The 11,961-nt window shown below is 45.8% G+C and overlaps 1 protein-coding gene across 2 annotated transcripts in view; it reads right to left on the minus strand.

The window, feature by feature from the left end:
• Positions 1-11,961, minus strand: part of CSNK1D (casein kinase 1 delta) — a 42,267-nt gene continuing 30,306 nt past the window's right edge. The window contains exons 9-10 of one of the 2 annotated variants that reach the window (XM_061615984.1): positions 11,891-11,958; positions 1-2,119 (exon numbers count right to left, since the gene is read on the minus strand). In XM_061615984.1, the coding sequence (XP_061471968.1) occupies positions 11,926-11,958 (33 nt within the window). In that variant the 3' untranslated portion in view covers positions 1-2,119; positions 11,891-11,925. The remainder of the gene's footprint in view (positions 2,120-11,890; positions 11,959-11,961) is intronic. The other variant, XM_061615983.1, reaches the window with a different exon arrangement.

An 11,961-nucleotide genomic window follows, 5' to 3' on the forward strand; every position in this document is an offset into this window, starting at 1 on the left:
TTAGAAGTCCTTATGAATTTATTTACACAATTATTAAAGTACACAAATACAGTGGTAATACAAATGAGGTGTTCTGAGATACTTGTTACCAGTACACAGGTTTAGAGAGACATTCTAACTATATTTTCAGTAGGTGATGGTGGGATTTAACTATAATGAAAGGACAAGGACTGCCCACAACCAAGTTACAAGTCTAGAAATTTGCATCAGTCAACTTTTAAAGTATAGTACAGCAATTGAAAGTTCCAGATATATAGAGAAGAGGCTGCCTTTATAAGTCTCTAACATTACATCATTTGACCACAAATATTTACAAAGAAAGCACATAGAAGTGTAGAACTGTACAAATGGAAGTGCACATGCCAAAAGAACCAACATCCACAGTAACCAAGTGATACAGTTATGCAAAATTCTCCATGGACCAACATTTAAAAACATTCCCATTGCACTTCCCCAATTCCAGGCTGCATCAAATCAAACCTTGAAAATACAAACAAGCACTTGGTTAATGTTCTAACTTAGCTAAAGGAAAGCGACAAGATTGTTTATATCCACAAAACTAAAATGGAACTGGCAAAGCTTTCGAACAATAAAAAATATTTCCAAATTAACAGAAAAAGAAAACCATGGAGTTCTATTAGCTACCAAGTTTCCAAGGAAGCATGAATCTCACATTTGTTGATTAAAAAGTAGTAACACAACGTATCTATGTATTGCATCTTCACTCCCAAGGTGGGACTGATGTTACTTAGTGTGGTATTTGGTATGATTGACATGCCTTCTACTTTCCCAGATTACAGAGGGATAAATATATTGCTCATGAAAACAAAGATCCTTCCATATTTATAGCTGGCACACTCATTTGCCAAGGTAAGTGTTTTGGCCGTTATTTATGTATATCATCAGCTGAAGACCAGCTGTTCCAGACTTGCACACTTTAATATTAAAGAATTCAACAAGCTCAAATGTTCTCTTGGCATCTCACAGCAGGAACATTTTGTTTATAGCTCTGAACCTTGGTATAATGCAGCAGGCTGTAAGCACTTGCCGTTCTTTGTGTACGAGAAGCACACCTATAACACTGCTCACAGTGCAGTGGCAGCATTCGGATATTATTGGCATCTGTACCAAAAACCAAGCAGAAACAGTAGATCCTGTCACTCACAAGGAATCCTCCTCTATGGATAAAGCACACACATATTACATTCAATCATAAAACCTTCCTGAACAGGTAATTTTAGAGGTTTGACTTTTGCTCTTTAGAGTCTCTGAAGTGATCTTTTCACCTCTACTAGGTTCAACTAATATTTTCTGCTCTTTCTTAGACAGAACTAGAGACAAATAAACATTAAAAAAATCTGTTTGTGCTGCATGGAGATTGGACTTGAAAAAAACCTGGAAGAACAAGACACATGAAAGAAAAAATAAAAATGTTTTTTTTTTAAAAATCTAGAGAATATTCTTCCTCCTCTGCAGAACGGGTCCATACAAAAGTAAACAGTGTAAAATAAAAGCAGACTGTTCTAATTCATTTACACATTCCCTGCCTGACTTAAGTTTACAAGAAGTTTCAAGTCTTGTTTTTATTTTGTTTTAAACTTCAAGATTGTTCACATTTCTACATAGGTTCCAAATCAGACAAAAATGAGAGTGAATTCTTTACAGACAAGAGTTAAGCCCAGAATCTTAGCAAAATGAATACAAAACTTTCTTAAGCCGAGTAAAAGATTTATAGTTACAGTAGAACAATAAAAAGAGGGGAAAGGCTGCCGCCTGTGGAGGGAGAACTGAAATGGCTATTAAATAACAGGCGGTTAATGCTGTAAACCGTCTCTTCCTTTTCCAGCCCTGTTGCTAGAGTTCACATAAGGTTATCAGGTTTCTGGCCAAAGCCTCTTGTAGTGGCAGCTGCTGGATTCTGTCCATGTTCCTGCGGGTCTCTTTAAGTGGCAAGGAGAGATCCAGTTGTATTATTTCTTCTGCTCTAGTTTGGGGTAGTTTTGCTAGTAAAAGCCATTGGTAACATAGGAGATCAGCCATGCATTATCTGCCTCTCAATGGCAACATTTCACCGATGCACAGCAGACTGGAGAATACTGGTCGTCGCCAGGGCAGGAATCTATTGAAGCCAAGGAACAGGGTGTCAGTATCAGTTCACACCTACTGAAACTGTATAAAAATGATTCATTAAAGTCATTTTGGCCACTTGTAAATACAACTGAACGGATGCATACATTTCAGAAGGATGAAATGAGAGTGCACAAATCTACGTTCCAATAGAACCAATGTTACACCCACCTGTAGCAGCCATGAAGTGAATGGCATTTTCCTTTTGCTTTAAGGCTAAGGCAAGAGAGGCACCTCATGAACAAGGAGAAATAGTATGAAGAACAAGGAAAAAAGCACATGCTGCCAGAAAAGACTGGATGACTCAGGTGAGCTCAACTCAGTAATGAAACCCAAATTAAGAGGCAAGGTGATAAATGCAGGAGTTATATAAAAGAAATTCATCATTTTAGCAGCGACACTTGTATTGAATATGCTCTACAATATCCATTCCATAGCATCTGCCAGTGTTAAGCAAGGCCCCCATGAACTCTGCAATCAGAAATTTGTGACAAATCTGGCAGTGCAGATTGTCAACCCTTATAAGATGCTTAAAGTGATAAGGATAAGGTGGAATCTAGGATCTAAAAGTCATTGCCAGCCCAAGTCTGTGGAGGCTTCAGCACATTTCACACCTGACTGAAGGAACAATGTCTAAAGAATGGCCTTCCTCTGTTACAAGACTCTCATCCCCTGTGGATCCAACACTTAGACTATCTGCCACCAAGCCATCTACAAATTCTGTGAATGTTCTCCAGTTTCTCACTTCAAGATTAGGACTAAAACTTGCCTCAGCCTCCTATCATAAAATAATCTATGTGGATGGGAAACAGCTGATCATCTTTTAAATAAAAATAATTATGCACTCTGCTGCTCACATAAGCATATGTGCAGGTTATGGGGGGCAGTGCAAAAGTAAGTCCTCTGATTTACCAGTGCAAAGTAACACTTTTGTGGCAAAGAACTGCCAACATGGCTGGATTTGGAGGGCAGCCTGCACAAAGCTGATGGTGGGGAGAACACTGAGTTTCCATCCCTACCTAGTTCAAGCTTGTGGAAGCAGTCCCAGACTCTCTAGTGATGAGATATGACAGCAGCCAAAGTTATGCTACTCAGATTGGTACGCTGTTTGAACAGACAGCAAACAGCTTGCTTACAGTTTCAATTCTTGCAGAATTGGGGCTAACTTTTTGATGCACAGTTCACAGGAACCTGGTCTTAAGTCAAACTGCAGTAGCGGCAATGTTTTGACATGCAACAAGAGGTTAATCATTACAGACCATGTGGACTGGATTCTACAATTCTTCCCTCAAAATGTACCATTGGTATCACCTGAAGGGTGATTTTCTCAGGTAGTCTGACATCATGTGGGGAAACACTGCCATCTAGCGTCCAAAGGCAAGAATGGGCTGAAGTCAAAACCTGGGGCATTGAGCCCCTCCCACTCCAGTTCATTTGTGACGAGACCGAAGTGAGATATCTGTGAAGACAAAAAAGGCCAACGGGCCTACCAGCAAGGAAAACCTTGTCCCAAATAAGAACCCAGAGACTACATGCAGTTTAATAGTTCCAAAACGGGTCTTGACTTAACTAGTTTAAATAATCTATCTCTGAAGAGTTAGAACCCAGATAGCCTCCAATAGGGAGGGCCATGATGTTGGACTACATGAGAAAATCACCCTTCAAGTGATACCAATGGTACATTTTCCTCAGGTAGTCCGACATCATGTGGGATGTACCAAAGCAACCGCTAATAGGGAGGGACCGCCCCTTGATTACTTGTCATAAAGAACCTGTTGTAACACACGCCTCCCAAGGGAGGCATCAGCAGAAGCGGTCTATCTTATAATGTCTTATGAAGGAATTTGGGGTAGACCATACAGCCGCTCTGCAAATCTCTGCCAGAGGAGTGTTGGTTGCGAAAGCAGCCATAGTGGCTGCTGACCTAGTTGAGTGTGCCGTTATATTACGAGGCACTGGCAGCTGAAGGGACTCATAGGCCAATGCAATGCAGGCACGCAACCAACAAGATAATGTAGAACTGGCCACCTTTTTTCCCCAGAGTACGAAGGTAAAAGGATACAAACAGTGAATCCATTGATCGTATGTCCTGGGTTCGAGACAGGTAGGTCTTGAGGGCCCTCTGGACATCCAGCGAGTGCCAGGCCTTCTCCAGTGGATGTATGGGGCTTGGACAGAATGAGGGAAGAACAATGTCCTGGTTGCAGTGGAACGCCGAATCGACCTTTGGGCGGAAGGAGGGGTCTAGACGCAAAACCACTGAGTCTTTATGGAAAATACAGAGATGGCGGGCCGAGGACAGTGCCCCCGACTCTGAAACTCTTGCCGAGGTGACCACCACTAGGAACAGGACCTTGAAGGACAAAAGCCGTAGTGGCACAGATTGAAGAGGCTCAAAGGGAGGACGCTGCAGGGCTTGCAGGACCTTTGATAAACTCCACGAAGGAAAACGGTGACAAACTGCCGGCGATAGTAGAGCAGCTCCCTTCAGAAAACGTTTGATGAGAGGGTGTGAGCCCATAGGAACACTAGGAGATGTAACGGAGAGAATAGATGATATGGTGGCGGTGTGGCAACGCAAGGTGTTAGGTTTAAGTCCCATCTTCAGACCTCTATGGAGAAATTGCAGCACCAGTTGAACATTAGCCTAGGATGGTTGGACGTTCTGAGAGGCACACCATTTAGAGAAGGTAAACCAAGTGCTCTGATAGATGTGAGAGGTTGACTGCTTCCGAGAAGCGAGGATTGTATCCACAACCCCGAGAAAGTCCTGAACGAATCAAGTGTCCCCGTTCAAACGTCACGCTGTCAGACTGAGCCATTCGGGATCTGGATGCCATATCGCACCCTGAGAGAGAAGATCTGGTCTGACTGGTAATCTCCAAGAATCCATCACTGACAGGGAGAGCAGGTCTGAGAACCACGGCCGGCGAGGTCAGTATGAGGCTATTAGAACCAGACGGGCCCTTTCACATCATAGCTTCCTCAAGGTTCTGCCCAGTAGCAATATCGGGGGAAAGGCATACAGGAGGCCTTCCGGCCATGGTGTCAACAGGGCACCTACAGATTCTGAGTTGGTGTCGAGATATCTGGAGAAGTAGCAAGGTAGCTGGCAATTGGGACTGGAGGCTAACAGGTCCACCAAGAGGATGCCAAACCGCCATTGGCTGAACACCATAGGGTGGAGCTTCCATTCTCCCAGGATCACCTGTTGTCTGTTGAGCCAATCAGCCGTAACATTCAAGACACCACTGAGATGCTCTGCCTTTAGCAAAACGAGATGTATTTTGGCCCAATCGAAGAGTTGAGACACTTCCAACTGGAGGAACTGTGATCTGGTTCCCCCCTGCCTGTTCAGATGAGATTTCACACAGGTATTGTCTGTTCGAATCAGTACATGGCCCAGACAAAAGACAGGTTGAAAGTGTTGAAGGGCCAGATGGGCTGCTCTCAGTTCTGGCCAATTGATGTTCTGATTCGCTTCTGTGCTGGACCACACTCCCTGAACAAATTGAAAATTGCAGTGGGCCCCCCATCCGGATAGACTGCCGTCTGTGGTTATTACAATTCTGTCTGGTTCCCGGAACGGGGTTCCCTTGCTGAGGTTTTTGTCTATCGCCCACCAGTGGAAGCAAGCACGCAGTGACGGATCCAGGTGGATTGTGCGATGGTTGGACATGGCAATGTCCTGTTGGAAAGGTAGTAAGGCCCACTGAAGGGGTCGAGTGTGATGCCAAGCCCATGGTATGATGTGGATGGTCGAGACAAACATCCCCAGAGCCCTTTCCAGAATCATTACGTCTGCGCTTGAACGACATGCCAGGTCCAGAGCCATCTCTCTGATGGCCGCAATTCGATCTGGTGATAAAAAGGTCATGGCCCGTGTGGTGTCTAAGATCGCTTCCAGATGTTGCAGTCGTTGGGTTGGATGAAAGTGGCTTTTGTCGAGGTTGACGAGCCAACCGTGGGTGCGCAGAACTGTGAGGGCAGAGTGAACGTGAGAGAGGGCCAGATCCTTGGAAGCAGCCCGAATCAGCAGATCGTCCAAATAAGGGTAAATGTGAATGCCCTGGAGGTGGAGGTAAGCCACCAGGGTGACCAGCACTTTGGTGAAGACTCTCGGGGCCGACGAGAGTCCAAAAGGCATTGCCCGATACTGAAAGTGATGTGGGCCGAAGGCAAACCACAGGAAACGTCTGAGAGCAGGACAGAAAGGCACTTGGAGGTATGCTTCTTTCAGGTCTATGGAAGCTAGAAAGTCCCCTTCGTGAAGAGCCTCTATAATTGACGCCAGGGACTCCATTTTGAATCGTCGATACTTGACGAAGCGGTTGACAAATTTGAGGTCTAACACCGCCCTCCATGACAGATCTCGCTTGGGAACTGCAAAAAGGAGAGAATAAACCCCTTTTGCTCTCTCCGCTGATGGTACTGGTTCTATTGCAGCTATGTCGAGAAGATGAGCAATGGCTTCCTGCATGATCCGGTGCCTGTCTTGGACTCTGGGCAGGAGGGAGGGGATGAATCTGTCTGGAGGGGTCAGCCAAAATTCCAGCTCGTAACCGTGAGTGAAGAGATCTCTGACCCAAGCGACCTGTGGCAGATGCAACCAGTGACTTGCAAACAGTAGCAATCTGCCCCCTACAGGGAAAGTGTCAGTACTGTCTGCGCTGATGAGCTCCCCTTCCACATGCTGAAGTTGAGGCCCCTTGACTTCCCCGGTTCTGCACTCTGCCCTGGAAGTGTTGTCTGTTCCAGGTTCCTCTGGAGGAACGGAAGTCGGAAGATCGATAATCACGGCCCCGTCCCGGTCGCGCTCCTCGAAAGGGCTGAAAGGAGAGGTATGGGGTGAAACGTCTAAACGGTCTACGATCCTCCCCTCTTGGATGTGGCCAATACTGGTCTTCGGCTGTCCTTAGGGTCTACCAAGACCACCTTGAGGGCTTCCTCTCCGAAAAGTAATGAGCCAGAGAAAGGCGTCCTTGACAAGTTGCCCTTGGCCATAGAATCGGTGTCCCAGTGCCTGAGCCAAAGCGTACGCCAAGCTACCACCTGTGAAGCTAGGGCTCGCGCTCCCAGCTGAGTGGCATCTAATGTGGCATCGGCCACGAATGCTGCAGTCTTATGTAACTTTACCAGGCCCTTTCTGAGCTTTACAGGGTCTGGATTGGGATCATCCAAGAGTTCATCCAGCCACATCATAGACGCTCTTGAAAAGATGGAAGCTGTAGCAGATGCCTGAATAGTGAAGGCCGTAGCTTCATGATTTTTACACAGCGTAGTCCATGCGGCATTCAAAGGGGTCCTTTAGTTGTGAGTCTCCTTGTTTTGGTAGGAGGGACCTCAAAATCAAACTAGAGACCGGCTCGTCAATGCCTGGGACATTCAGGCGATTCATGAAGTCCGGGGCCAATGCATAGAGTCTTTTAGCCATAACAGAAAAATGGCGTGCCTGCAGCGGGTGGTCCAATTCTTCCTTGGCCAGTTTGCTGATGGGGTCTGGCACAGGAAGGCAGTGGTCCGTTGATCTGGGAGATTTGAGGACTTTGGCCCCTTTCATCGGAGGAGTGGTAGATTCGGGTTGTGGAGTTTGAAGGCCTAACGTGCCCAGAACTCTACGAGCAAGGGGAAGATAGTCGGCCGTATCAAAAAGGCGGTAGGATGTGTCCTCCTCGAGTTCTGCATCATCGCTCCACTCATCTTCCTCGGCTTGAAGAGAATATGCTGGATCCTCCAAACCGGGAATCTCATCTCCAATACTGCCTCTGACAACATCGAATGGATTAGGTGAGGAAGGAGGGACCACATCAGTACAGCCACACAGAGCCAGAGCACAGGAAAGTCGTTGCTCACTGTACTGAAGTAATGGAGCCGTTTGGACTCTCGACTGCTCTTGTGATAAGAAGCTCAACATATCCTTTAACTGCAAAAGGAATTCAGGCGACAACTGCAGTCCCAGTAAAGAAGCAGGCGGTTGCCCTTGAGGCACAGCTGCAGGGGGCTCACTGGACTGGTGAGACGTATGAGTCGCAGGTGATAAAATGGATTGAGAGGGACAGTCCACAGGCTGGTTAGGAAAACCCTCGAAGTTATCCTCAGATGATCCAGCTGGCGAGTGAAAGAGGGCTATTAATCTTTCTTGGCCAGCAGCATCAGAAGGCGGAACAGAAATATAATGTGGTCGCTTGGTGGCACTGTGGCTAGACAGGTGTTTGGCTTTAGCCACAGCCTTGAAGTCTGGGTTGTTTTTGCTTAGCAGACTTGTGATGTGAGGTCTTGCACGGCTGCTTTGTCCCAGATGAATGTGCCTCTTGTTGTTGGTCTGCCATTGTACACGCACAGAGATGCGGTATATATATCACCAACACACGCACAAAGGTGGGGTGTGTGGTGTGGCGAGGGACTTCAGTACACGCCCTCAGGTGGGGGAGAATGTAAAGTCTCAAATGCACAATGGAGCAGTTGTTGTGCAGCTGTTGTGTAGTTATGCCTTGTGATGCTCTTTATTATTGCACTTAAAAATAAAAAATGGTCCAAATAACTCTGAACTATATCACACAGCAGGGGAGCCAGCAAAGCCTGAACAGAAAAGGCGGGAAGAAAGGACAAAACAAAATGGCGCCCGCTGAAAAGAGCGGGAAAAATGAAAAACAAAATGGCGCCTGCTGAAAAGAGCGGGAAAAATGAAAAACAAAATGGCGGCCGGGAAGGAGGCAACGCAATGGCGGTCGTAAAGGATCACCTGCAGACTTAGGGAGGTAATCCGAGAAGAACCAGAGTCAAAAAGGCAAAAAGCGGCCCGTGTGCTCCAAACGGCCGCAGTAGCAAGCTGTAGGGAATGAGATGCAGTCCCCTTCACAGCCTCAAAAGTGAGCCGGGGGGGGGTGAAGTCTTCCAGCGGCTACTGCCGCTGCTGCCATGAGGCTAGCAAAGAGGAGCCGCAGGAGTGAGCTCCAAACCGCTGCTCGCTAAAGATAGACGGCAGCCGCCCACCGCAGCCAAATACAAGCCGCCGCTGTCAGCTAATCTGGCGGTAAAAGTTTGCTAAAGGAGCCGCACCCGCGGCTCCCAGTGAGGTAAAAAACAATAAAAACGGCTGCCACCTGGAAGGGAGGCGATGGCAGGGAAACGAAAGGGCTGAAGAGACAGCCGCGGCCAAGGCTCATCTCACAAGAGCCCAACAGGGGAATGGCAGCCGCCGGAGCCCCCAACAAAGGGACTGAATAGGGGGAAGAACAAAAATGAGTCAAAATAAGTCAAAAAAGTAAAAAAATCCCCCCAGCAAACATCCCAGGTAAATACAAAAGGGGTGGAGGGAAGGGAACGGAAGGAAAGAATCAACAGTCCCACACACTCAATCACCAACTTAGCTAACTCTATAGAAGTAAATCCAAAAGCCTCGAACGAAGGCAAGAATGAACTGGAGTGGGAGGGGCTCAATGCCCCAGGTCTTGACTTCAATCCATTCTTGCCTTCGAACACTAGATGGCAGTGTTTCCCCACATGATGTCGGACTACCTGAGGAAAACTCCCAGTTTTCAAATTGGAATTGTGTGAGGGAGGCCCAGGTGACTCAATTCTTCATGCTACAATTTATATATAGTTGGTTATTAAAATGTTGATCTTTGGTACCCAACCCATTTCACCCTGCCCCCCAAGTAATGTAGGGTGGGAGAAGCTAGCTGAAAATCAGATGACTGGATGACTGTGCCTGGCAATCTGGCATGTGCATGCAGTACATCTTTTTCCTGCCCTGGTTTTCTGTAGACCATAGAGCATGAAGTGCAGGCCTCTTTATTGTGGCCCTGCATTTGTTATGCAGACACTCTCAAGGCAAGTAGAAGGAAGCATCCAGTTAGCAGGGCCCATTTCATTTTAGATCGTTCAGAAGAAAATCCTCTCGCTCAGCTGAAATTATGAACAGCTGGATTATCCAGATGATCTGACCCATGTGGATAATCAGTTTGCTAATGTAATTAACAAAGTAAAGGGCTATGGAATCAGACAAACACCAAAGCAGCAAGGAAAAGAGAAAAATAAGGTAGCAAGAGATTAGTGGAATATGGAACTATAACAATGGTGGGGAAAGGGAGAGAGCCCAATAACAGGATCTAAGCAACAAGACTTTTCTGACTGAAAAGCAAAAGCCACAGCTTCTACAGATTGGCAACAAGCTACTGATTGTCCACACACACACACACACACTTCAGTTTGCTCTAGTGAAACCCTACCTACTGTCAAGACAAAAAGATCAACCAACTGATTTAGAACTGCTGCTGTTATCATAGGCATTCATTCATTTTCTATCAACAAAAGCATTTAGGGATCTCCTGCTAAGAGTCCAGAGGCACAGTTTCGAACTTCATTATCAGTTTGAAAATGTTTTTTTAATCTTTGGCTGCTTGTGGGAAAGGAGTGAGAGTAAGAGGCTGCAATACTTTGTTCTAATCATGCTTAAGAGGTAATCATGCTTAAATTAGGTAATAAAGATAATCGCAGCCTAACATTTCACCATACTGGATATTTGTAGGTGATTGAATTTTATGGCTCTATCCAGTTTTAAGTTATTTTAAGGTTTATAGCTGTGAAAATGGCGGACCTGATTATTGAATAAGATAGGATGATTCTGTGTGATGGCAAACTTTTCATTTATATCCTCCTCACGGAAATGGACTTGTTTAAAAATGTGTGGAGGCATGCTGCTTAATGTGACAGTTCTGCAACAACATTCCTTGCAGACTCCAACTGCATAAACAGGTCCCACGTATTGTTGCAGTAGAGTACTGTAATAACACTAGAATAATTTGCTCAGGAATGCAGTTCTTATGTATGACACACCAGTTAATTCTGATTAGAATATGCACAGCTTCTGATTACTAACCTGTGGGTAGCAAATATGTAGCAACCTTGTGCTGTAGTTAACAGAACTAAGGCCCTCTTCAGCTGTGGCATTTTTCCTTCACGTAGTACAATTGCAAAGCTGATAAGACTCCATGCCCTGGTTTGAACTTCACCGGAAGCGAAACTCAGTAAGCTTACCAAGACTGCTCAAATGTGCGGGCTGCTGGAGAGGTGCTGACAGTCATTTTGCTCCTCCCAGATCTTTTTTACTGCCAGGCTTAGAATGGCATCCAAACCCAGGCTCATGATTTTCTTCCTTATTAACCATGATTTGCAGCCAGGGTTTATTATTGGTTCTAGCTCACAGTTAATGAGGAGAGAGCTTAACCACAAGCCTAGGTTTGGATGACACTAAGCCACGCTAAGTGTGGGAGTGAAAAAAAAGATGGAGGAGGAGCAAAGCGGCTGCCTGCTCATCTCCAGGAGCCCCAACATTTTGGCGGTCCTGGTAATGACTGTGACGTGTGAACCAGGTCAGTGAATTTGCAGCAAAACAGACGTGTGGCCACACAATGTACATACTCTGCCCTTTACAGGGAGATAATCTCAGAGTAAGAAAAAGAATACCGCATGAAGAACCTGAAGTGTTCTGCTGCCACACTGTAGGTTACCTTGCACTTTGGTAGGAATACATACCGCCTGGTTTATGAACACCCTACTGAAGGACTTTTTCTAAGTGAAGTACTAAAAACGTTCAGAAACAATTAGGTTTGTTAATGTGAAACACACCTACTACTACGTTATCTGCAAGGCAGAAGGAAATAAAGTGCTGATAGACATGAAAAGACCCCCAATTTGATGTCCCCACAGGAATGAATCCAAACCCACCCGCCAAGCTGGTGTCTAGTGAGAAGGGACTCACCCAATGCTGCTTTCCAACGAGAAGGAGATGAGCAGCTACTTGCCATGGTGTTCGAAAGGAATGCTATTCTG

This window comes from Rhineura floridana, chromosome 3 (genome assembly GCF_030035675.1).
Source record: "Rhineura floridana isolate rRhiFlo1 chromosome 3, rRhiFlo1.hap2, whole genome shotgun sequence".
NCBI classification, from domain to species: domain Eukaryota; kingdom Metazoa; phylum Chordata; class Lepidosauria; order Squamata; family Rhineuridae; genus Rhineura; species Rhineura floridana.